Source organism: Alligator mississippiensis, chromosome 3 (assembly GCF_030867095.1).
Source record: "Alligator mississippiensis isolate rAllMis1 chromosome 3, rAllMis1, whole genome shotgun sequence".
In the NCBI taxonomy this organism is placed as follows: Eukaryota; Metazoa; Chordata; order Crocodylia; family Alligatoridae; genus Alligator; species Alligator mississippiensis.
Genome location: NC_081826.1, coordinates 268,377,656 through 268,403,910, shown reverse-complemented (window position 1 = coordinate 268,403,910; position 26,255 = coordinate 268,377,656). Strand labels below are relative to the sequence as shown.

The window sequence follows — 26,255 nt, the reverse complement described above, 5'->3', positions numbered from 1 at the left end:
GTTTCCCAAGTTTTTCTCTTAAAGAAAAATCAATTTTTAAAGTTTGCTCATAACCGTTTCATATATTCGTGCAATCCACTTTTGGGTTGCGACCCACAGGTTGAGAAATGCTGTTTTAAATCAGGGGTGACGCGTAGGGGGTGCACATGGGTGCACATGCACCCCCTGTGCATGGCGGTGCACGCCCTGCAAAAAGGTGTCTGTGGGCAGTCTATGATCAACCCTGGCCGGTGCCACTGCTGCTGGCAGCGCCTGCAGGTGGTCACCACCCCACTCTCCCCCCCTGCTGCCAACAGTGCCGGTGGCATCTGCAGGAGCTCCCCGCTCACCGCCCCTACCGCCAGTGCAGCCATGCCCCCTCAGCTGCCAGGAGCACACACTGTTCATGTTTTAAACTATACTTATTTTCAGTATTTTGTGATTATGATATTGTTTGCAGAAAAGTGACTGTTCAAGGGCCACATTTTCTTCACCAATGTGATCACTGGATGTGGGTCACCCAAAGGTTTTAGTACCTAGCTGCTCTTGCCCTAGACTTGGCCTACGTTAGAGCAGCCTATGGCTCTTTGATGGAATTCCATGTTAGCCAGTTCCTGGTGTGTTTTGGACTTCCTTTGCACAATAGGCTTCCATCAGAGAAAATAATCAGGACCATATTTTTATTTTAAAATAAGGTAATTTAGTAAAAGTCAATGTCCAATCATTTGTCTTGCTTCAGGAAACTTTACACCCAGCTAACATTTTACAGAACGTATTCCACAACACTGCTGCTTACATTAAGCTGATCTTGGTGTTAGGAGGAAAAAATGTTAATTTAGGCCCTGAGGAGTCCTTTTTTCTGTGAGTTGAGTGAGCTCACCAGCTCCACCAGTAACTTAGTCATCATTTAGTTTAATCTGAGAGAGTAATGTGTGAAGCCTGTGGTTGTGATTGTGATAGCAGTAGTAGGCAGGGTGTCCTAGGCCCATTGACCAATAATATTGCTTAAAGCCAGCAGCTGTCTACAGAGAGCAGAGCTCTCCTCTACATTGATGCTACAGTCTGAGGATAAATTTAGATAAATACAGAAAAGTGAATTCAGAAACTTGGAGCTGCTGTTCCTTCTCCAGGACTTTAGCACGGGGTCAGCAGTGTTTTTGGCTGGAGTGCCAAAAACACCCCAACCTCCACTCATGCCTTGACTTGGAGTGCCAGAGGTGAGGGAGCCACAAGGGGCCCAATCGCTAGTGCTAGCAGCAGCTGCATGTGCACTGGGCATGCAGTCACCAGTGCCACAGAGCCAGTGCCAAGACTGTGAAACACAGCTGTTTGCAGCCTCCTGGTTGCCTGCCACAGCCAGCTTGGGCTCTGGGCAGCTGCAGCAGGCAGTGGGCAGGCTGCAAACAGCTGTGCAGGGCTCCACAGACCTGGCACTGGTTCTGTGGCAGTGGCAGCTGCATGCACGCTTCTGGGCTGCCTCAGACACCTTCCCTGCCATGCACCTGGAGGTGTGTGCACAACTGCCACCACTACACAGCTAGTGCCAGGATGGCAGAGCCCTGTGCAGCTGTTTGCTGCCTCTTGGTTGCAGCCAGCTCAGGCTCTGGGCAGCTGCTGCCAGCCAGGGAGTCCAGGCAGCTTGCAGCCTCACGGCTGTCTACTGCAAGCAGCCCTGGCTCTCTGGCCCATGGCAGCTACCCAGAGCCCAGGCTAGCTGTGGCATGCTGAGGAAAATGGCCTCACATGCCATGCTCTGGTACATGTGCTGGGGGTTGCCGATCCCTGCTTTAGCACAATCTGGGCCCTGGCCTGAGAACAGAAACATCTAATAAAAGTCACTAACTAGGAAGCACTTGAGCTGGTATTAAACAATGTGACACTAGCCAAGAACTGTTCCTAAATCAGTGACTCCCTTGAGGAATATTAATGCTGTCCAGGAACTCCCACTGACTAGGGACAGACATTACACATAAACTGGTTTAAGTGATCAGAAACTACTTTAAACCTGTAATATAACAGACATTCAGTGCACAAAAACCAGTTTCAAAATGGCTGAAACCAGTTTGAGATAAACCTGGTTGAATGTAGTATCAGACTCAACTGATCTGGCTCATACCGGTTTATGAAATGTCTGTCCCAGATCCCTTCCTGGGTTAACTTAAACCAGAGTCCCCCAGCATCCCAGCATGCTCTCTGGGCTGGGCTCTTTGTGCCAGCAGAGCAGGGGCTGGCCCTGACCCTTGCTCTGCAGCTGGAGCAGGGACAGAAGGGGATGGGGGTCTGGTGAGAGAGGGGTTTAATTCCCCCCTCCCTGTTCCACTAGCAGGGACCGGAGCTGGGTCTGCCAGGTGCTCCCCCTCACTGCTGTAGCGTTGGGCCGGCATTGCCCTGAGGCAGTGGGGGCAGGCAAGGAGGTTATTCTCCCCTCTACCCCCACTATCCCTGGGGGACCACAGCCAGATCTGCTCACCCCAACTGCTGCCGCCGGTGCTGCTGCTGCGCTCACTCCGTGCTTGGGGCAAGTGGCGGAATAAGACCCCTCTGCTGGACACCAGAGGGAGGGGGAATAACCGTCGTCCCTGCTCTCTGCTTAAGGGACCCTGCCAGGTGGTGTCTGGCTGTGCCCCCACCCACCTGCTGCAGCAGCAAGGGGGGCAGGGCCCTTAATGGGGGTAGCATAGTGTTGGGGAGTGTGAGCCCCTTCCCAGTGCAACCAGAGCTGCAGCGGATTGCATGCGGCAGCATCAGGGCTCGGAGGGGGCCAGAGCCCTCCAAGCCCCACCCAACACTGCCACCACTGCAGTCCACAGCAGCTTTCCCCGCTGGGAAGAGGCTCGTGCTCGGGGAAATCATGACAGGGGCTGCTGCCCCCATCATGGTTGCTTCCCCCTCGCTGCTCCTGTGGCTGGGCGTGGGGAGGGCCAGATGCCAGTGGGCAGGGCCCCTTAGGTGTGGGGCAGGGAGCAGGCTTATTTCCCCGTCTGCCCTTGGGGCACCGCAGAAGGGTCTGCCTGCCTGCCCCGGCTGCTGCTGCTTGCTCTGTGCCCAGGGCAATTGGTGGAATAAGCCCCCTCTGCCAGATGCCAGAGAGAGGGGGGCAGGAGGGGGCTTATTCCACTGCTTGCCCCAAGCAGGGAGCAAGCAGTGGCAGTCAGGGAGGACAGACCCTGCTGCGATCCCCTGGAGGCAGAGGGGGGAATAACCCTACTCCCTGTCCCTTGGATTGCTACTGGATAGCACTACTACCAGGAGATGGCAAAGTGATGCTTATTTCCTCTGCAATGTGTTCTTTAGTGCAGTGCTTCTCAAATTATCTGATGTGGCAGATTGGCAATTTTTTTTCCAGTGGGCCAGGGACCGGTGCCGGGTTCAGCCGGTGGCAGCAACTGCGTGTAACAGCGCTACACAAATGCGCAACCGGCTGTTTCTTTCTCTTTCCTCACCTCGCACGATGTGACGTCACCTGGAGTGTTGTAACGTATAACTGTGGTGCTATGACATATCAATGTTATGCTTCTGAAAATATATTTCTTTCTTTCCTGGCAACTCGCTGCGGACCGGTGAATATATTTCTTTCTTTCCTGGCAACTCGCTGCGGACTGTTGACCGGTGGCTCGAGAAGCACTGCTTTAGTGGACTAATCGTAGAAAATGTCACTGATTATCAGTGGCATCTAGAATAAGCACCCTAATGTAACAGAATATTCTTCTGGTCTTGAAGTATCTTGGAGCTTTTCTGTAAATCCTGACTTCATGGAATTGTTGAACATGGTAAAATAGATAAGTTGAAGCATTAACAGTCCAATACTTGGAAGCAGTGTATGTAGTTGCACTGTATCAGGAGCAGTAATGTTGAAATAGTTCAGTATGCAGGGGTGACGCGTAGGTGCTGCACGCAGCTACACCAGTGGCAAGTGCGGGAGCTCCCGCTGCCGTGCCCCCACAGCCGCCAGGGGCACATGTTGTTCATGTCAGTATGTCGCACAAACAGGCCTCTGGACCAAAATAACTCCTCTTTACCTAAACTTCCTTATAACAGAATAAGCTGTTGTGGCTGTTGGTAGCATTTATAAGGCAAATTTTTTTTAATCTTTGCTTCTGCCAGGTGTGTTTTGTTCTTTTTTGTTTTGTGCTCTTATTATTGTACTTGTTTCAGTTCTACTAAAACAATTTGAAATGTTTTCTTAAATTATTTTCCCCCAATTATTGTGTTACATTTTTAATTTTTACCTATTTACCTGAACTTGTGAGAAAGGGTATATTTCTTGTTCTGTAAGTTATTCAGTCAGTCAGATATTAAGCAGCATTGGGAAAAATTCTTATGACTATAAAGTATAAATGTCAAAGGGCAAAGATGCAACTTTATTATGATTTAGTTTAGAGATTTATTGAGCACAGTAGCCACATGAAGCCTTTGAAATGATGATATAAGAAAAACGCAATTTAACAAAATTCTTAGCAAATTATAATGACTCTTCAGCCAAGGACACCAGTAAAGACAGACATAGGGCATGCATCTATGTAGTGCGTGTGGTGCTCCTAGAAGTTGGTCTACAAGGTGCACATCTACCCTGCCTTCTGCCTGACCAGACTAACCTAGCTAACTACCTCTCTGCTCCTAGGATTGCCACTTTCAGACATAGGGCATCTACATGTTCTCACTCCAGCTGTGCCAGCTGGAAATGAGGCAGGGAAGCTGTCTCCAGCTGTGGCTCTTGAGCATGCCCAAGCTGTGGGTGCTAGAAACTAGGAGCGATTTTTGCTGCTGGAAGAGGGGCCTTGCAGGGCGCTGGCTAGAGGGCTGGCATGGGGCCTACCTATTCAAGGAATTGTGCCCTCCGTGCCAGTAGGTGCATAGATTCATATCCTTGTTAAGACGTGTTCCCGAGTCAACAGAAAGGCTGAGGCTTCAGCCACTGGTGCATGCAAACCAGAGCTGACTTTTGCCAAACACAGTGTCTTGGAAACCAAGGCTCAGGATTGGTCTTGCAATTAGATCCACCTGAAGCGAGCAGCATCAGGTATTGCCAAACTATCAGGGTAAAAGAGGGGTGGTCTTAGCTGCTTAATTCCCTGATTGTACGGTGCAGGGTCTGTACCATGAATGTCTTCTGCACATCCTTTCACAGCACCTGCAGCTTGTGCTAGGTGTACAGATGCACACATGTACACCTCTACACACGGGTGCATACACATGTATGTATACACACACGTAGAAAAACGTACAATTATTATCCCCTGTGGTTAGTTTGTCAGGTGCCGTTTCCCCTACCCTCAGGCTGACTACGAGGCCGCGGGACAAAGGCAGACGCCGGGGCAAGGACAATACGATGTCGCCGGGAGGGGGCGGGGCTAGGGCGAGCGTCATGCTACACCCGCCCCCGCACCAACCTGCCCGGCCCCGCCCTCGCGCGGGCGCGTCTGCACCTGCGCAGCGCCGAGCGCCCTCCCTCCCCCCGCCCTACGCACGTGGGACCGGGCACGCCCCCTCCGGCCGCCCGCCGCCGCGGGGGCGGGGGAGGGGAGGCTGCGCTCCGATTGGCCGGGGTAGAGCACGTGCCGGGCCGGCGGGCGGGGGCCGCGGGAAGCTGAGGCACGTGCCAGGCGCGTTCCTAGAAGCCTCGTTGTGGCGGCGCGGCCCGGGCTCGCGCGGGGCTGCCCCTGCCCCGCCCCCTGCGTGGCGCGTCAGTTCGTCTGTCTGCCCGTCCGTTCTCGCCCGCCCGCGGCAGGATGGGCGACGAGGACTGGGACACCGAGATCGGCGGCTCGGCACCGCCTTGCGCGCCCGGCGCCGAGAAGCCGGTAGGGCCCGCGCGGGGCGGTGGCACTCTGGTCCCTGCTTGAACTCCTTGGGCCCATGTCGTGAGTCCTGTGGGCGGGCCCCTGGCGGCAAAGGCCGCAGTGGAAGTGCCTGAGGTCTGATCCGGGTGGGCCCAGACCCCCCCCCCCTCCCGATATCCAATCCTTCGAGATGGGGGTCGTGTCCTCCGCCGTCTGCTCCTGCGCCACGTGCACCTGCGCCTGACCCAGTCACTGGCCGTTCTTGCCGAGGTGTCCCTCTTTTCTCATTCCCTCTCCTTGGTTTTTTGTGTGATTCCTGATAATCTTGCCTGATGGGGCAGCTTTGGAATTGCCAGGACAGTCTGTGGTTTATCGTTTCTCATTTCTGGAGGTGGGAGGAGTGTGTGATTCTTCCCTTTTGAGCAAGTGTCCTCTAGCAGCCCGTGGTGTAGCAAGCAGGGTCTGTGACCTGGGAAAGCCATGTGGGAGAGCTGGGAGTGCAGCTGTGCGGGGGTGTAGGAGTGTTATTGCTGCTGCCCCTGTGTTGTCTGCCCATCGTAGCTCTTGCTCTTAAAGCAGCGCTGTGGTGTCTGCACATGCTGCTGCTGCTGCAGGAGCAGTGCTGTGGGTGCCTTGCTGCCAGGCCACAGACTGCGAGGGTGGGGAATGATTTTTGGCAGCGCTCTGAAGTCGGTGCCTAAGGCAGGTGGCCATGTCCCTCCACCCCTAGCTGCATTACTGCTAGCAGCTGAGAAGGAGGATATCAGTTTTTCATTCCACATACTCATTCCCTCTACGGACACATTCAGTAGAGCAGTGTCTGTTTCTAACCAGGGATCTGTGGCACTCTGGGGTGCCATGAGATCCTTTGAAGGGTGACACAGTGCTGTACCACACTAGTACTGTTGGCTGTACAAACAGCTACACATGGTGCGTAAGATAAACCCAGAGATTTCAAATGGGAATCTGTAGTGTCAAAAGTATTCTAACCTCTTACAATCTTAGCTCTTTGCCACAGCAGAATTGCTCTTGTTTTCTACCCTCAAAATAAGAGTGAAAGCTAAGAGCCAGTGCTTTTGGAGGGGTGCCTTAGGACTAAAAAGGTGGAGAACCACTGCAGTAGACAAACCAATGGATCCAAAGGGCTGTTACCATCCACCACAGTTAGTTTTGTCACTTCCTCCACCAGCATATTTGGACCTCTGGGTACAGCAGTCACATGGATAAAGGGGCCTCTTTCTTCACAATCTCTCCAGCATGATGCATCACCATTGGAAAAAGTGTGTTAGATCCTAGTTGGAGATGAGTACAGTTCGTGGATCATTTTTAATAAAGGCTTTCTTTGTGTAAAACATGCATGGAAGATGAATAACCTCTTGCCCACATTCTCTTCCACTGCTCCAGCTCAATTTCTTTCCCAGGTTTTTCTCAAGCTTTCATTTGATTAGTCTTCCTGTGGGTATTAAAATTGCATATATCTTAGAGATGAACCTTTTTCCTCTTCAGTCTACCTGTGTCAGTTGCTCAGTGGGGTAAGTGGTCTACCGGAAGTGTTTCTCTATATTTATTTATTTATTTATTTATGCATTTTACTGTAAAATTTCTAATTTGAAAGGATTGGGGAGGTACTCTTTCCCCATTAGGGTTTTCACAAGTTTGATAAGATCTATCTTCCCCCAGCAAGAGTTGGTCTAATTGGGTAATACCTGCTGTGACCTAAACAGCTGCCTATTTGATAAATTCTAGGGAGGAATTCTGTTAAAAATGGAGTTGCCAAATTTGGAGGGCTAAGGGAAAGCAACTCTTTACCAAGGGATCTTAAAGGAGTCTGGAAAAAGTGGTGGCTTAAGGGTTTTTTTCTGTTTGTTTTGCCTGCATGCATCTGTTACACAACATAAATGTAGGAAATCCATTTTCTTGCTGCACTCTTATTCTGTGCTATGGACTGATGCAGAACAAGGTTTTGCACACCAGTTTATTATAGAGTTCAGCTGAACTGCGTAACGTGCTATTATGTTGGAGGCTGACTTTTTTTCTCCCCCCAACCATTCAACTTAGTATAATATTAATGTGCTCAGCATTGGCCTCTTATTTTTCCCAGCAAGATAGATGAGAACAGCTTGCCAAGCCTTTCACTTTCACTTTAATCAGAGAGCACTTTTAAATGTTGGAGTAGAAGGAGAAGTATTGGGAACACATCCCCCCCCCCCTCCCCCCTTAAGTGGTGGCTATCCCATCCAAGAAATCTCTATCCTTACCTCTTCTTTGTGTGATTTTTTTTTTTTTTTTTTTTGCTATATTTAGACCAGATTGGTAAATAATTACTGTTAGAAAAGTTCTTGTGCTTTTCTGTAAGGGTATATTGCATATCTTACTGACTTTTTTTATTTTTTTCCCCCCCCCCAACGTGTTGTTGTGGCTGTGTTGGTATAAGGACATAGGCAGGCAAGGTTCTTTGGGTAGATGTGAGACCAACTAAATAGTTGGAAAAAAGGTCTTTGCAAGCTTTCAGGAACAAACACCGTTCTTCAGGCATTGGAAGACTCTGCTGTTGTTCTGAGATTTCCAAGGTAGAAGAGAAGCTAAAAATGTGACAAGTCTGTAAATGTAAATAGGTGGAAGTTTGGAAGGCGGTGGGGTGGGGAGGAAGGGAGAGAGAGAGAGTGTATGTTTCCCTCATTCCAACGCAGTTGCTCACAATACCAGCACTTCTAAAATTGATGATATATAATGAATGTTATATTCAGAGACTGAACTGAATCAACATGTCTGGAATACGGTTGTTTCTAAGGAGCAGTGAATACTATTGGTTTTACAAAAAGCAGCACATTGTCTCCATAGAGAGCTATCTTACTTCACCCCTGATTTGACCTTTCTTTTATATGGGAATTCTGCCTTATTGAAGTAGCCAGAGGTTGTGTGGTTAGTGATCAGCAGTGATGAACTAGGCACCTATGTCCACTTAAATATGTTTGAGAGGGTTCCACTGACTAGTGTAGAAGCTGTAGGGTCCTTCTCTAATGTAGAACTAGAGATTTTAAGTTTATTTCTAGGACAAGATTTTTCTAGTATAGCGCTCATACTTCCACTTTCCTCTGTAAAAGGCTTTTTCTGCAGAAGGTAAACACCCCTGAGTGGTGTTTTTATGAATATTATATACCAGCTTAGGTATCCAGGTTGTAGCCATATTGGTCTGGAGGAAAAAGCAATTAAGGATCATGGTAGAGGTGATATCTTTTAGTAGACCAACAAGGTTTTTGCAAAAAAAAAAATAAAAAATTTAATTGCAAGCTTTCTAGACCAGTAAGGCTACAACCTGGATACCTGACACATGGAAGATATTGGATTTTAGCGGACTTTTTAAATAATCTTCATAACTTCCCAAGGAGGAAGCAACTTTAACCACCTGAAACCTGAGATACTGCTCCTGCTTTTGTTCAAGGCAATTTGCATTATCACAGAGCTTCACAAGAGAGCTGAGAGACTCCTTACCAGCTAAGAACTGCCTGCCCAGAGGAGTTTTCCATTTATTGACTCCTCTGTGAAATCTTATAAAATATGAACTTTCATGTCTATTCAGGAGAACTTTTACAATCTTTTTTTCCATGCCTGATGGAGGGTGTTTGTACCTGAAAGCTTGCAATTAAAGAATTTTCTTGTTGGTCTAACAAAAGATATCACTACCAGGAGCCCTGATTGACCAGCTTGCTTAAGGGCTCTTCTAAGGGTTGTGCAATTTGTCTGCCTACCATAAATCTTCATTGAGCTGGGTGCATGTATGTAAATAATATACCTCTAGTCTATTTGGCAACAGTCCAGCAAAGTGCTCCCTTTGGAGCTATTCAGGAATTGTTTATTTTCTTTTTCTCATTAAGGCAGGGGTGAATCCTTAAGTTAGCTCCAAATTGTTTGCTTTTGGGGGATTCTTTACTTTTGAGGTATGTAATCTTTTATAAATCTCTTAGAAAATTGTCTGACATGATCTGCCATCTCTTCTGAACAAGCTCCCAGTTGTCCCCCTACTATTCCCATAGGATTTGCCTTATTGTTCATTTTTTTTTTTAAGCTTTGCAGCTATAAGTCTCTGCTTTATTACTTTTTTCCACAATATTTTGTTTTCTGTATCTTAAAGACTGTTTTATTTTACTGATTTGCAGGAAATCTAGTTACTTCTCGCTTAGAAAATTTTCTTACAAAAATGTTTGTCTAACCTGCTCTTGAAAATTGCCAACGATGGAGAGTCCAAACTCTCTCTAGGTAGCCTGTTCCAGTGCTTGACCACCTCATAGTCAGGCAGTTCTTCTTACCAGCCTAAACTTTCCCTACTGCAGCTTGAGGCCATTGCTCCTAGTCCTGTCTCTCATGACTACAGGATAGAGAGTCTCTCTTCTCCGTAATTCCCCTTCAGGTATTTGAAGACTGTTATCAAATCCTCCCTTAGTCTTCTCCTCTCCAGACTAAATTACCCTAGTTCTTTAAGCTTCTCCTTGTAAGTCATGTTTCCCAGGCCTCTAGTAATTTTTGTTGCCCTCTGTTGAATCTCAATCTGTCCACATACTTCTTGAATCATGGGGCCCCCCCAAACTGGATATGGTGCTCCAGGTAAGACCTCACCAGTGGTGAATAGAAAGGATGAATTGCTTCCTTTGATTTGCAGGTGACGTTCTTGTTGCTGTAACCTGGTATACCGTTGGCTGTTTTGCAGCAGGACTGCACTGTTGGCTCGTACCCAGTTTATGGTCTACTCTAACCCCTGGAACTTTTTCTGCAGTACTACAGCCTAGCCAGTCATTCCTCAAGTCTGTATTTGTGCATGCAGTTTTTCCATCCCAGGTGCAGGTCTTTGCACTTGTCCTTGTTGAGTCTCATCTGGTTGATTGTGGACCATATTTCCAGTCTGTCCAGGTCATTCTGGAACCTATTCCTACCTTCCAGAGTCTCTGCAACTAGACCCAACTTGGTATTTTCCACAAATTGGCCAAGTATGTACTTGATCCCATTATTATCTTCATTAATGATTTGAATAACTCTGAGCCCAGGACAAACCCCTGGGAACCGTACTTGAGATCTCCTCCCAACTAGATATTGAGCTGGTACTTGTTGAGCACAAATGATGCAGCCAGTTATGTATCCTCTTGAGTTTTCTTTAGTCCGTATGATCCTAGCTTGTTAATGAGAATGTCATGATAAATGATAGTAAAAGCCTTGTGAAAGTCAAGGTGCATGATCACATTCAGTGTTCTCCCTCCATCTACAGAACCTGTCAGCTTATCACCAAAGGAAATTGGGTTAATCGGGCTAATTTTGCTTTTGGTGAATGCATGATGGCTGTGTCTGTTCACCTTGTTTTCCTTCAGGTGCTTCATCATAACTGATTCCTTGATGACCTGCTCCATGATCTTTCCAGTTGCCCAAGTCAGGTGGACTGTTTTGCAGCTCCCTGGATTCTCCTTCCCTTTCTTAAAGACAGGCACTGTATTTGCTGTTTTCTAGTTATCTGGGACCTCACCTGGCCTCTGAGTTCTCTAAGAGAATAGTCAATAGCTCAGAAATTGCTTTGGTGAATTCTTTCAGCACCCCATCCAGCTGCGTAGACTTGAAAGTATCTAGCTTCTCTAAATAATCCCTTACTTGTTCTGCCATTATCTTTAGGCTATTTGTCTCCTTCCCTATCTTTGCTGCGAACTGTGCTTGTCACCTGGTAGCAGCCCCTGTTTGTGAAAACCGAAGTAAAAAGAACTTTACCTGCGTTATCTGTAACTAGATTGCTTTCTGTATTCTGTAAGGGACCTATGGTTTCCTTGGTTTTCTTCTTATTGGCGTACTTATAGAGTCCTGTTTTTTGCCTTTTATTTTCCTTGCTTGTTGCATTTTAAATGATATGGCCTTTCTGTTCTTCTCCCTAAACACCCATGGGATTAATTATTGTACTCTTCCCTATACATATAACCAAGCTTTCACATTTTTTGGAGGGGTTTTGAGTTTCAACGCGCTGAAGAGACGGCTGTCTAGCCAGGCTGATCTCCTTTTGCACTTCCCATTCTTCTGAAGTGGGGGTTTTCAACATTTTTGGATCAGTGTACCCCCGATCGTCGGATGCAGAGTGGGAGGAGGGGTGGTGTGTGACCGAACGCGGAGTGATGGAACAGCCACCACATGCAAGCTTTTCCCACTCCCTGTGTCTGGGCGGGTGGCACCTGCGCGGCAGTGGAGGATGGTACATGGCGGTGCTCTGTCCTGCCCACCTGCGCATACCTCTTAGGGCCTTCGTAAGTACCCCTGGTTGATGACCCCTGTTCTGAAGTATTTGTCTATTAATAATGGCCTGGAAGCATGTGGCAAGCAAGATTGCTCAGTGTAACTTAGTAGTTGTAGTTAAATACTTGTACATTGCCAAAAAACTCATGTAGTATGCAGTAATGTAAAGGAGACTAAAATATAAACTATATTATTACTGAACAAATAAATGTGTACATTAGTACAACAGTATTTGATCTGGGTTTATGGGAAGTTTAACAGATTTTCATTGTTGGATATATAATTTGTACATGCATTTTCAAATCAAATGAATGTAATATGTCTGATGGTTGCAGGATGGCTTCCCTGGAAGACCAAACGAATCTTCATTTAACTGCAGTCAAAGCACGAATTCAACAGGTATGTGTGTTATGATACTTTTAACTGTAATAGTTCAACCAGATTGATTTTTGGGGATATAGGAAGTTTGCATCCTCAAACTTTTAAACTGTTATCGTCTTGACTTCCAGTGCAAATTTGGTTAAGTTAGGTATTTATGAAATATGCATACTGAGCACAAATTAGAACAGTGGTTAAGTCTTTTTTTGTAAACTAGTGACTACCTTTTCAACTAGATAATTTTCAAGGGTTTGGTGCAAGTACAAGGAGAACTCAAATTTTCGTTCTTGAGGAATATTAATTTTTAATGGTTTTACTTAAATAATTTGAGCATCTTCTAGGAATGAAGCATGATGATGTACTGTATTTACTTGAATCCAAGACAAGTCCGTCCCCCCCCCCCCCCCCCCCCCCCCCCATTTAACAGGGGGAGGGACAGAAGTCTCTTAACTTGCATTTGAGTATGGTGGAAGGGGCAGGCAGCTCCAACCCCAACCTGGTGTTGAGGTCAGAGCTGCAGCTACAGCTTGACATCCCTCCCCACGCCGCCACCCTCTTCCTCCTCCTCTGTAGCCTGCTGCTTACTCTTGCTTTGGCCTTGCTGCAGCCTGGGGCACAGAGTATATGTTTGCTCTAGTCCCAGCCTGGATCAGTAATGGCTGAAGTGGTGTAACGGGGTGGGGGGAAGGGTAGGAGTGAAATGGAGGGAAGGGCAGGTGCTAGGAAGCGTAGGCATGGGGTTGGGGGCAAGTGGCGGGGTTGAGGATACGAAGTAAGGGGCAAGGGGGAGAGGTCATGTTGCCTGACCCCCCACTGCTTGCCCCACTACCACTGCTTTACCTGCTTCAGTGGTAGGGGGGACAGACAGATTTTAAGATGATCCTCCAATAATTAGCTAACTGCATGTATAGTAATGTCAAATCCAGTAGTTCTGAAGTGAAAACTTCCAGTCTCTGTTGTAGGGGTTCTGTTAATACTACGTGAGGTATATTTAACTGTTTCTTACTCTTAGTTTGTAAGGCATTTGTTGGGCAAGACATTCTTTTGCTGTAGTTCTCAGCCAGAGAAATATAAAAAATGACAGAACTATCAAGGTTTGCACTTAGACTTCATTGAATGAAGCATTTTAAGCCTAACTTCAGACTGCTATAATTACAGCTGCTTGCAGAGGGTGGGGGAGGGGGGCGGGGCGGAACAGGACTGGCTCTTTTACTTTAAACCCGACGTGCTCCCATACTGAGCCCAACGCATGCCCAGAAGAGGCAGCACCTTAGTTGTACCTGGCTTTCCCAACATCTGTAGAGACTGGGCGCTTTAGTGGGGCTTTTTGGGTAGTTTACCTAATAGCTGATTGAATTAGTTTTAGCTAAAAGCTCAAAAAATCCCTGTTGAAGCACCCGATCTATATAAATGCTGCAGAGCCAGGTCTAAGTACCCATGCTGCTGCTTCCGGTAGAGCATATTTGTTTTTCCCATGTCTGTCAGACCCCTGTGTTTTTACAACTTGGAAATCACTGTTGTGAATGGGACCAGACTGAACCTGAGCAATACTAGCAAAATGCCATTAACTAACTGCAAAAGCTTAAGTGATGCAAACTGGGTTTCATAGCTCAAAGGAGGGGGGGGGGGGGGAAGCACCCTTTTTTATTAAGGATTTGTTGCATTTATATTGAAACATCTTAAAATAGTTAACTATAAGGTCTAATACTTGGTGGTATTGAGATTTAGGAAAATGCCCAAATGTCAATTGGCATCCTGAGGGAGCTTATAAGTAATCTAGGTCCTCTGTGTGACTTGCTCAGAATGTATTGGAATTCAAAGATCTCAGTGTAGGTAGAGGCTATGTTTCAAATGTTAAATGTTCTAAAAGTCATAAAAATGTCATAAAAAATCGGATGTAGTTAGTTACCACCAAGATAAATTGATACAAAATGGGTGCTTGTGGGGTGTTCCCCACTTTTTCCTTTATTTCAGTGTGAAATGTTTAAACCTTATCTCAATCCACTAAATCCAAAAATTCAAACAAGTATTTCTCTCATAATTGCAGCGTCGGATTTACATGGTGTCATGGAGCTCCCCTTGCTGGGCACTCTGCAAATCCTCTATCTAAAGAAAAACTGAAACCAACACTACTATCTTTTAAAATCTTGTCCTTAGATAGGGCTGTCTGCTTCTGGACAGGTTGATATATTCAATCTAATGAACTTGAGTCAGTCACCATTAGATTGAATACTTATAAGTCTACCAGTTTGGGTATCTACTAGGCTAGGCAAGACAGGCAGAGGACAGAAGAGTAGGGAATAAACAATTTCTAGGCATCTGGGTCATGAAAGATGAAGGATTGGCTATAGTGGTCCCAGTTCTTAAAAATGGTTTCCCAAACAGCCTGAAGGGAATACCTTTGGTCCATTCTTTTCTAAATAGGCATAGGTACAGGCTCTTCTAATTTTATTTATTTGTGGTGATTAGCTTCCATCTCTGCTGGATCCCTTTTAAAGGAATCCTTGTGAAACAGCCTTCAGAATGGTTTAACTTCTTGGCTGGGTACCTGCTGACCCTCTCCCTGGGGTGAAGGTAGAGGTGATGCTGTTCATTTGTTAATAGCCTAACTGAAAGGGTTTTATGCTTTATCTGAAAGTCTCCTGACACGACTGTGGACGGGTGTGTGTGTGTGTGTGAAATTGTTGACTATGTTCCAACCACCTTGCACTTAAGAAAATAAAGTTGCATTATGGCTAATTTTTTTTGCATTTCACTTCTAATATAAGCAATATCTTTGTTTATTGTCTTCTAAAAGCCACTTCAACTCAGGCTGATAATGTTCTGTAAAGTAGATGTTATAAAATTGCTTGATGTCATAGGGCAGACTTACTGTTTTGTCTTTCAGAAGTTTAAAAGTGAGTCTTTTTTTGGCTTGTGCTCTATGTAAATCAGTTCATACATCCAGTCCTAATCTTAAACTAAAGCCATTGCCTAATAACCCCCTTTCCACATGAATGGTGGCAACATCCACAGCAAGCATTCAGAAATTGCCTTTTTTGGTTTTGTGGTTTTTTGTAAGCTCTGTGGCTGGTATATGGACATTCATTTATACTTTTATGGACAATTCTCTTATCAACTCAGCCTGCAGAATATATTTTCAAGGGGCAAAAGTTTAGTCCAGTGATTCCCAACCAGGGTGCTATGGCACCTTGGGGTGCTTCCAGATACTTTAGAAGGGTACCGCGAGGAGGTAAGCAGGCTGCTTTGGGTTCAGAATTGTCCCTGCTTCATCAATTATCTGCCAGTTCCTCTGCAAGGAGTTAAGCACTGTAATTAGTTATTGAAATTGGGTGCCCCTCAATTCACAAGTTAGAAGGATACCACAAGTCCAAAAAGGCTGAGAGCTGCCAGTGTAGTTGCTTGCTTCCAAACTTCAGTGGATGTCATAACCCCTGAGACTGAGAAGACCTTGCTAGCTAATAACCTGTAGTTTGCCTTTCTGAAGATCCACAATGTGACTTCAGTGGCACTGTTTGTGAGTTCAGTTGTGCGCCCAAGGGTAGTTCTAACTTTTCTCAATATTTTGTATATTTACTTTTCAGAAGTTATTCAGAAGTAATTTGTAACTTGATTACAAATATTAATACAAATTATAATGGGACAGATTTTTCATATCATTTTTATACAGCCTCAGCTTCATTTAACCAATGAAATTGGATTTAAAAAAAGTTTAAATGAGACCAGTTAGTTACTTACCTCACCCTAACCTGTTAGGAAAGTGAACACTCTAATTTGATTTCCTTCCGCTGCTGCTGCGCCGCCCGCCCCCCTCCCCCTCAGTATAGGCTATGTTTCCCATTCTAAAGATCTGCATGCCTGCTGTTTTGTCATTTTTTTTCAAGCTTCGTTTTAGTTCTGGTTTAATAATGTTACTACATAAAACAGCCTGGTATCATGATAAAATTCCATTTATTTTGGGCCTTTAGGTTTTGGAAGTATATGCACCTGGCCTCAAAGGAGTCGAAGTTTTAGATGTCAAGGTACAGTAGAAAATACTCACTTGATGGGTGCATGTGTAGTAGGCATGTGACTTTTTTTCAACACTTGATGGGTGCACAGGTGAATATATTTTACATATACTACTTTATGGCCTTTGTTCAAAATTGTGTGGCTGGTGTGTTCTCTAAAGACTGCAGTATTCTTTCTAACTCTTGAGGCTTGGCTTCCTCTAATGAGATTAGAACCACCGCTCTAGCCTTTGTTTTTAATGCTTGATAGTAGTAATCAATGTGCTGAACACTCAGTGCAATGACTAGCAGAGATGCCTTAGCTCACAAAGTTTGTGTTCAGGTTCTTAAATGCATTCCGTGAACATTACTCAATTGTTGTTGGTTGAGTACTTTCAGATCTCGGTACTACTTCATGTGATTTTATACAGCATAACTTCATATATCTGGATATCAAAAACCTGGAATTATTGAAAATCCGGCACTTTTTTTTTTAAACTACACTCCATTGGGGAGTAGCAGTGGCTGGTCCCAGAGCAGCAGAAAGGGAAGCTTGACCCTCCGCAGCCCCATGCTGCTACTCTGGCTGTGGCTGCTGCTCTGGGACCAGCCTCTGCTCCGGTTTAAAAAATCTGGAGTCTTTACATTTCCGGCAGGTGCTTGGTCCCGAGCATGCCGGATTCATGAGGTTATACTGTACTACTGTCTACCTCAGAAATTTAGAGCTTTGCTTCTTGAGCACCAAAAATAATTGTGTCCAGTACAGTTTATTTCTTTATCTGTACTGCTTTGCATAGCATCTCATGTCAGAATCTTTTTTTTCTTTTTCCTTTCATTTTGTTGTTCAAATAAGAATACTGTTTCCACTTCATGTACGCTGTGGAACTTTGTTACCCCAATTGAATTGGACTCCCAGCTTTTAATCTGGTACTGAATTTTCTTCTGTGCCTTGATACTTTTCTTTCATTTTGCCTTTCCTTATTTCATTGGTACCTTCAACAGAAAGGTAAATTGTTCAGTGGCTTCCCAAACTGTCATTGTGCTAGAACAGTGATTTCTTAACCAGGGTGCTGTGGCACTCTGGTGTCTTGAGATCATTTTGGGAGTGCTTTGGAGTGCCACACAATGTTAGCACTGTTAGATGTACAAACATGATTCACAGGATAAACCTAGATTTCAACTAGGAATCCATAGTGTTAAAAACATTCTGACCTATTGTGGTCTTTCTGAGTTCTTCGCAACAGAATTGCTTTATTACTTCTCTGTAGTAAATAATCAAGTGAAAACTAAGAGCTGGCAATTTTCAAAAGGTGTCTTGAGTTTAGTGAGGGGTGCCTTGAACCTATGAGTGTGCCATGACTCTTTAAAAAAAAAATAAAAAAAAAATGGTGAAAACCACTGCAGAAGAATACCTGAAGATTGTGTTATGCTGTGAGGGAATGCAAAAATGTGCCACACTCTTTTGTATCATTCAGGAGACAAATCCTTCCCAACACCCTTCCAAATCCATCCCAACACTAGTCCAGAGTGCTTAGCATGGGTTAGCCTTTGAAGATGGAGACCACCAACTCTTTCACTCGTATGGGTGAATACTTGGCCTGCCTACTGTATCTATCAGAGCAGCTTCCCTTCTGAAGGACTTATTCAATAAGAGATTTGCTAGACATTGGCTCTTTGGAGTATTTGAGGGTTATATTCAACACTGGTATCTGTGGTACTTATGGAGTTGAAAGTGGCTGAGAACTGCAAGTGAATTATTTGGATAACAAGTTCCAACCAACTGAATGTGCTGATGAAGGTATGGGAGCTGTCTGTATAACTTTTACTCCATACAAAGCAATGACTAGACAGGCTAGCAAGTTGGATGGATCGGAACCTGATGAAGTTCAACATTGACAAATGTAAAGTGCTTCACCTCGGGATGAGCAACCCCCAACACACCTACTGGCGTGGCAGCACCAAACTGACTAGCACCATGATTGAAAAGGATCTGGGGGTAATAATAGACCACAGTATGAATGTGAGCCGGCAGTGCGATGCTGTAGCCAGTAGGGCAAATACTATCCTGGCATGCATCAATCAATGCATCGCCAGCAAAGCCAAGGAGGTGATTCTTCTGCTCTGCTTGGCACTGCTGAGACTATAGCTGGAGTACTGCATCCTGTTCTGGACGCTGTGCTTTAACAAGCACATGGACAAGCTTGAGAGAGTCCAAAGGAAAGCCATCCTTATGATCAGAGTCTTACACAGCAAGCCATATGACAAAAGGCTGAGGGATCTGACACACTTCAACCTTAAGAAAAGAAGGCTGAGAGGGTACCTGGTAGTAGTGTACCGCTACACTAGGGGAGTACATCAAGGGCTTGGTGAGCAACTTCACCAGGGCATCCAAGGGGAAAGCTAGGAGTAATGGCCACAAACTCCTGGAAGACTGATTCAGGCTCAACTTTAGAAAAAACCTCTTCACAGTCAGGGTGTCCAGACTGGAATAAGCTCCTTCCAGAGGTGGTGCAGTCACCTACCCTGGAAATCTTCAAGAGGAGATGAGACAGTCACCTTGCTGTGGTCACCTGACCCCAGTTACCTTTTTTGCTTGGTGCAGGGGACTGGACACGATCTTTTGAGGTCCCTTCTTGCCTTACAATCTATGAAGCTATGACTAGTATTGTTGCAAAGAGTATTGAATTTAGATGGGTGCTGGATACATCATTTTGAATTATGTCTTGACTGATCTGTGGAGTAAACGGTTGGGGTTCTCTCAGTCAGAGATTAGACTGCCAACAACAGAAACCTGAGGCAGGCTGATAGATGATCAGCTGATCTGATACTGATGCTGATACTTAGGTCCCTGATAGATCCCATCACGCAGTTAACTTAACACGTGTTGTGGGATCCCAGCAATTGTGCTTTCTGCCACATGCATGGCAGGAAGTGCGATTGTAGGATCCCATATCAGATTGTGGGTTCCCCCTTCAAACTTGGTTCCTAGCTGCTAGAGGTGCACCAATGCATTGGTTGCCTATCGGATTGGCACCAATAAACGGGAACTGACAATATCAGCTATTGTCTTTTTTTGGCCATTGTAGCCAATAATGCTTACTGATAATTATGCCTTCTGGCCAGGGCCCTGGACACCTGGGTTCCCTCTCCCCCATGGGGCTGGGACCCCCAGATGCCTGGGTCCCTTGGGAAATAGCAGGTTTCCTAGACGTTAGGGCTGGAAGAGACCTCGAAGATCATCAAGTCCAGCCCCCTGCCCCAAGGGCAGGAAGTCAGCTAGGGTCAAAGGATCCCAGCACAATAAGCATCTGAGCATATCTTGAATGAATCCAGAGTAGGTGCCTGCGCCACTTCTGGAGGGAGTCTATTCCAGATGTTGGGGGCTCAGACAGTAAATACATTTTTCTTATCTCCAGCCTAAAACAGTCTTGAAGGAGTTTATGACCGTTGGTCCTTGTTTTTCCTTGGGGCACTCTGGTTTCCCCTTGCAGGTGGGCAGCATTCTAGCCTGCAAGGGATCCTGCTTGGGGCTGCCGGGAGCGGGATGCGGGGTGCATGTGCATGGCTGCACACATGCACGTGGCCACGAATACAACTGGGCAGCATGGAGAGCAGCTCTGTTCAGGTAAGTCTGTGGAGAGGATGGGGTTGGAGGGGCGGGGGCAGATTTGAAGCCCCGATATGGTGAGGGAGGGAAGGAGTGGGGCGGGGGCTAGGGGCACTGCCCGGCCAGGGTGGTGCATGCAAGCCAGGGCAGGGCGGAGCAATGGGTGACTTATCCTGGGAGTGGCTCCATGCTGCTGTGTGCACCCCTTGTGGGGGCAGGGGAATGTCTCCCCTCAGATTAGCGTGTGGGGTAAATACAGGCTGTTTGTTGTGGGCTCAGGGCTCACTGTTCTGCTGCCTTTTCCCTGGGAGACCTATGCCAGCCACGTGCTTTCTGCCTGCCTGGCAGCAGTGGGGGTGGTGAGTTGTGCTCCTGTAATAGTAAGAGCTTTGCTAATGCTAATAACAGGAGTTCTGCATGCTGATTCCATAGTAGGCTGGCAAAACGGCACGTAGTCTCCTGCTCTGTGAGCGTGACCGAACCACGAACCTAGATAGTAGAATGTTGTAATACAGTGGAATGTGGTAAACACCAGGTGTGTTGGATCACGACTCATCCCCAAATTCTTAGCTTGAGATAATGTTATTTACTCCAGACTATATAAGCTGTACGTTCTTGAGTTGCGACGGGTTCCTCAGCTCTGGCAAAAGTTCCGTCTTGCACGGAGCCCTGGCGCAGACTATCGCATCCCCGGGATCGGGACATTCCGGGGCTAGGGGAACTATGCGGGGTGGCAGCTGCTGCCTAGGGCCAATGTGAAGTGACCGTCCTCTCTGCTCTGTCCTATCACCTGCCTCTGCGAGTATCCTTAAATAAAGCTTTGCAAGGATGAGAACAACCGTGAGTAGAGTTAGACGCGGGAGCGGCGAGAGACGCGCGGGTGAAAGCTCGCTGCACCCCCGCTCCCCCGAAGCCCCCCAGAAACCCTCCAGCAGCCGCGGAGCCCCCCGCTGACCCCCAGTGCAGCCGGGGTAAGCGGGGCCCGTGGAGAGAAGGGGCTAACCCCCTTAGTGTGTGTGTGGGAGGCGGCAGCTGAGTGGAGCCGGGCTGGGTCAAGCCCCGCCCAGGCCCCTACTTCGCCCAGCCCCCCAGGGAGCCACGTGACCGGAGCCGCACGAACAGGCTGCACAAACAGGCGCGCTTCTCTGCTGGCGTGTGAGTTAGCGCGGAGTTTGCACGGGAGGGCGTGCGGGAGGGCGCCAGACCCTGCCTGCGCACCCCCAAGGGTAGACAGTCCCAGCCGTAGCCAGCCTACCTGAGGCATGACACGGATGGGCACGCGCTGCACCCCGAGGGTCCCCTCGGGCTCCGCGGCCCCCCCCTCTGGCACCTCAGAGACGGCCACCCAGACGGAGCCCCTGGTTCCGGGCTCCACGCAGACGGAGCCCCTGGCTCTCGGCTGCGGGGGCTGCCTGTCCCTTTTCCAGGCTCTGGGGCCTGGGAGCATGGCGACCTCCCCTTGCGGGGTCTGCTCCCTTTTGGGGTCTCTGGCACGCCAGCTGGAGGAGCTCCAGGCCACAGTCCACAGACTGCGTGCCATCAGGGACTGCGAGCAGGAGATAGACTCCTACTGCCAGGCCCTTCTCCCCCGGGAGGCAGAGGGTAGATCACAGTCTCCCTCCAGGCCAGAGGAGGACTCTGGGACCTCCTGCTGTGTCCAGCCAGGGGCATGGACCAAGGTGGTCAAGGGCCCTAAGGCCCGCCGCACCAAGGCCCCTCCCCCACCAGAACTGAGCAACAGGTACGCACCTCTTGCTGCCCCAGCAGAGCCTGCTGAGTTGCCGGCCCCCACAGGCAACATGGGCCTAACTGCAACTCCCGCCCCTGCTCTCCCCAAGACAAAAAGTAAGGTGTTTGTTGTGGGAGACTCCCTCCTGAGGGGGACGGAGGGGCCAATCTGCCACCCTGACCCCTTAGCCCGGCAAGTCTGCTGCTTCCCAGGGGCCCGCATCCGAGACATTGTGGAGAGGATCCCCAAGCTCCTCAAACCCACAGACCACTATCCCATGCTCCTTATTCATGTGGGCACCAATGACACGGCTCGGAGCACTCCCAGCCAGGTCATGAGGCGCTACAGGGATTTGGGAGCGGGGTTTAAGGGTCTGGGGGCACAGGTGGTGTTCTCGTCAATCCTCCCAGTCTCAGGCTATGGGCTGAGAAGGGACAGGAGGATCTATGTGGTCAACCAAAGACTGCGGCGCTGGTGTCGTCAGGAAGGCTTTGGCTTCCATGACCACAGCCCACTCTTTGGCGAGAGAGGCAGCGAGCTGCTGGGAAGAGATGGTCTCCACCTCTCTCCCCTAGGGAGGAGGCTCTTCTCAGCCAGACTGGCTGACCTGCTCCACCGGCCTTTAAGCCTGCTGGGGGACGGGGGGACTACCGCCACTGCTGGCCCACTGAACAATCCTTGCAAAGCCAGCGGATCACGGCACTCAAGGGAGCCCACCCCAGCCCCAGCCCTGGTAAAATCTGTGGGCAAGGAATGAGCCCCCCAGGGGGCACTTGCCTGCCTCTACACTAATGCCAGGAGCTTGGGGAATAAGCAGGAGGAGCTCATCCTCCTGCTCAGTGCAAACAATTATGATGTCATAGGGATCATGGAGACCTGGTGGGACTCCACCATGACTGGACCACGGGGATAGATGGCTATGCCCTGTACAGGAGGGATCGTGTAGAGAAAAGGGGCGGGGGTGTAGCTCTCTATGTTAAGGAAAGCTACGCGTCCCTGCAAGCCGATATTGGCGACCAGGGTGGACGGCTGGAGACCCTCTGGGTTAAAATCCGTGGGGAACACGGCACAGGGGACACAATGGTGGGAGTCTATTACAGACCTCCCACCCAAAGTCCTGAGCTTGACCAGGAGTTTGCCCGGGAACTGGCTGAGGCAGCTTGCTCCAGGACCATGGTTGTCATGGGTGACTTCAATTACCCGGACATCTCGTGGGAGGATCGCTCAGCAAAATCTGAGCGGTCGCAGAGCTTCCTCTCATGCGTGGATGACCTCTACCTGACTCAAGAAGTCTATGGGCCAACGAGAGGCAAAGTGCTGCTCGATCTGGTGCTGGCTACTGGGGATGACCTAGTCGGCGACCTAGTTATCGATGGGAAGCTGGGTGACAGCGACCATGAGCTGATCACCTTCACCATCCGCCGAAAAGCTGGCAAGTCGGTCAGCAACACGGAAGTCCTTGACTTCAGGAAAGCCGACTTTGACAAGCTCAGGAGGCTTGTCAGTGAGGCCCTAAGGGACTGTGACCACAGGGAGAGGGGAGTTCAAGAAGAGTGGTTGCTCCTCAAGGGAGCGATCCTCAATGCACAAACTAAGTCTATTCCATCTCGGAGGAAAGGCAGCAAGAGGGCACAGCAGCCCCCCTGGCTCTCCAGGGACCTAGCAGACCTCCTGAGGCTTAAAAGAAAGGCCTACAAAGGATGGAGGATGGGAATCACCTCCAAGGAGGATTATTCTGCACTGGTCCGGTCCTGTAGGGAACTGACCAGGAAAGCCAAGGCTGCAACTGAACTCCAGCTAGCTTTGAGCATCAAGGACAATAAAAAGTCCTTTTTCAGATATGTGGGGAGCCGGAGGAAAAACAGGGGCAACATTGGACCCCTGCTGAACCAGATGGGGCAACTGACAACTGACGCCCAGGAAAAAGCCAACCTATTAAATAGGTACTTTGCGTTGGTCTTTCATCAGCCCCATGGGACGCCCATGCCCGCTACAGGGCCGGGAAGTCCGGGTGAGGGTGATCCCCTGCCCTCCATTAATGCTGACTTTGTGAAGGAACATCTTGAGAAGCTGGATACCTTCAAGTCAGCCGGCCCTGACAGTCTTCACCCCAGGGTACTCAAGGAGCTGGCGAGCATCATAGCCCAGCCTCTAGCGCGGATCTTTGAAAACTCTTGGCACTCTGGTGTAGTGCCCGAAGACTGGAAGAAGGCCAATGTGGTGCCTATCTTCAAGAAAGGGAGGAAAGTGGATCTGGCTAACTATAGGCCCATCAGCCTGACTTCTATCCCGGGGAAGATCTTAGAAAAGTTTATTAAGGAGGCCATCCTTAATGGACTGGCCGACGCCAACATCTTAAGGGATAGCCAGTACGGGTTTGTTGCGGGTAGGTCTTGCTTGACCAATCTCATTTCTTTCTACGACCAGGTGACCTATCACTTGGACAAGGGAGATGAGATTGATGTCATATATCTTGACTTCAAAAAAGCCTTCGATCTGGTGTCCCATGATCGTCTCTTGGAGAAACTGGCCAATTGTCACCTTGGGTCCCCCACGATCCACTGGCTGGAAAATTGGCTCCGGGTTCGGACCCAGAGGGTAGTAATTGATGGAAGTCACTCATCGTGGTGTCCTGTGACCAGTGGGGTCCCCCAGGGCTCTGTCCTTGGACCCATACTGTTCAACATCTTCATTAATGATGTGGACACTGGAGTCAGAAGCGGACTGGCCAAGTTTGCTGATGACACCAAACTTTGGGGCAAAGCATCCACACCAGAAGACAGGCGGATGATCCAGGCTGACCTGGACAGGCTCAGCAAGTGGGCAGATGAGAATCTGATGGTGTTCAACGCCGATAAATGCAAGGTTCTCCACCTTGGGGAAAAAAAACCCGCAGCATCCTTATAGGCTCGGCAGTGCTATGTTGGTTAGCACTATGGAAGAAAGAGACTTGGGGGTCATCATTGACCACAAGATGAACATGAGCCTGCAATGCGATGCTGCGGCTAGTATAGCGACCAAAACGCTGGCTTGCATCCATAGATGCTTCTCAAGCAAATCCCGGGATGTCATTCTCCCCCTGTACTCGGCCTCAGTGAGGCCGCAGCTGGAGTACTGCGTCCAGTTTTGGGCTCCACAATTCAAAAAGGATGTGGAGAAGCTTGAGAGAGTCCAGAGAAGAGCCACGTGCATGATCAGAGGTCGGGGAAGCAGACCCTACGATGACAGGCTGAGAGCCCTGGGGCTCTTTAGCCTGGAAAAGCGCAGGCTCAGGGGTGATCTGATGGCCACCTACAAGTTTATCGGGGTGACCATCAGTATCTAGGTGAACGTTTGTTCACCAGAGCGCCCCAAGGGATGACGAGGACGAATGGTCACAAACTACTACAAGATCGTTTCAGGCTGGACATAAGGAAGAATTTCTTTACTGTCCGAGCCCCCAAGGTCTGGAACAGCCTGCCACCGGAGGTTGTTCAAGCGCCTTCATTGAACACCTTCAAGATGAAACTGGATGCTCATCTTGCTGGGATCCTATGACCCCAACTGACGTCCTGCCCTTTGGGCGGGGGGCTGGACTCGATGATCTTCCAAGGTCCCTTCCAGCCCTAATGTCTATGAAATCTATGAGTACGTCCTTTGTTCAAGCACGGGGAATCTTCTGAACCCAGTAGTTCATTCTAAGACAGCTCCCCCACTGCTGGGCTGGCAAGGGGTCAGTGTGGGGCTCCAGGGCGAAGGCAGCAGGGCGGAGAGCCCCAAGCCCACAGTGGGCAGCTAACATGTGCCCTTGCACTGTTTGGCTCTGCTCCAGCCATGGCAGTGGGAGGGGGAGAGCAGGGAGGAGAGGCAGGCATGTGTCATCCTACCCTCAGCCCACCTGGATCCTGCCCTTCCCAGGGCCAGGTCATTCAGCCTCCCCTGTGGGCATGGGGACTTGCTCTGCTCCTGGCAGTAGCAGCACCAGGAGGAAAAGGCGTCTTTCCCCCTGCTGCAGTCTAGCTCCTGGGGCTTGGCTGTAGAGGGGGATCTGCCCTGTGCAGAGGGAGGAAAGCAAGGAGCCTGGCCCAGAGACTACTGAGCCAGGAAGGCTCACACCTTCCCCCTCAGCTGAGCTGGACAGGCTCAGGGACATGTCCCTTGGCACTTTTTTACATGTGCTTCAGGGGTGGGGGCAGCACTTTGATTAGAGGGGTTCTGACAGCTCTAATTAAAGTCCCATAGCATCTCATGCATCAGTGTCCCCATGCTTAAAAATGGTGGCAGCAGTGCTTGAACTAAATCTCATTGAATAAGCTTTAGTTCAAGTGCCCCTGCTGCCATTTTTAAGTGCCAAGATACTGATACATGTGACTTAAGAGGCTGCTGGAGCATGCCAAAGAAAAGGTTTATGTCAGTAGTTTAAAATGCCTTGCATTATTACTAAATGTCAGTTACCGGATTGGCATTGGCTGATTATGGTTGGTTAATACTCGCCTATAGATATGGCTAAGAAAATCGTTATTGGTGCACCCATACTAGCTGTGGGAGTGCATGGC

General features: G+C 48.4%; 1 protein-coding gene across 12 annotated transcripts in view; it reads left to right on the top strand.

Moving 5' to 3' along the window:
* The window catches only part of DDX4 (DEAD-box helicase 4), a 114,608-nt gene that overhangs the window by 8,391 nt on the left and 79,962 nt on the right, over positions 1-26,255 (top strand). For 3 of the 12 annotated variants that reach the window (XM_059725173.1, XM_059725171.1, XM_019495994.2), the window contains exons 1-2: positions 5,575-5,780; positions 12,353-12,416. The exons of 1 other annotated variant lie outside the window; for it this stretch is intronic. In XM_059725173.1, coding sequence (XP_059581156.1) covers positions 5,709-5,780; positions 12,353-12,416 — 136 coding nt within the window. In that variant the 5' untranslated portion in view covers positions 5,575-5,708. Of the gene's footprint in view, positions 1-5,572; positions 5,781-12,352; positions 12,417-16,363; positions 16,418-26,255 lie in introns of those variants that run through there. 8 more of the 12 variants (XM_059725167.1, XM_059725176.1, XM_059725172.1 and 5 more) reach the window with 5 other exon arrangements.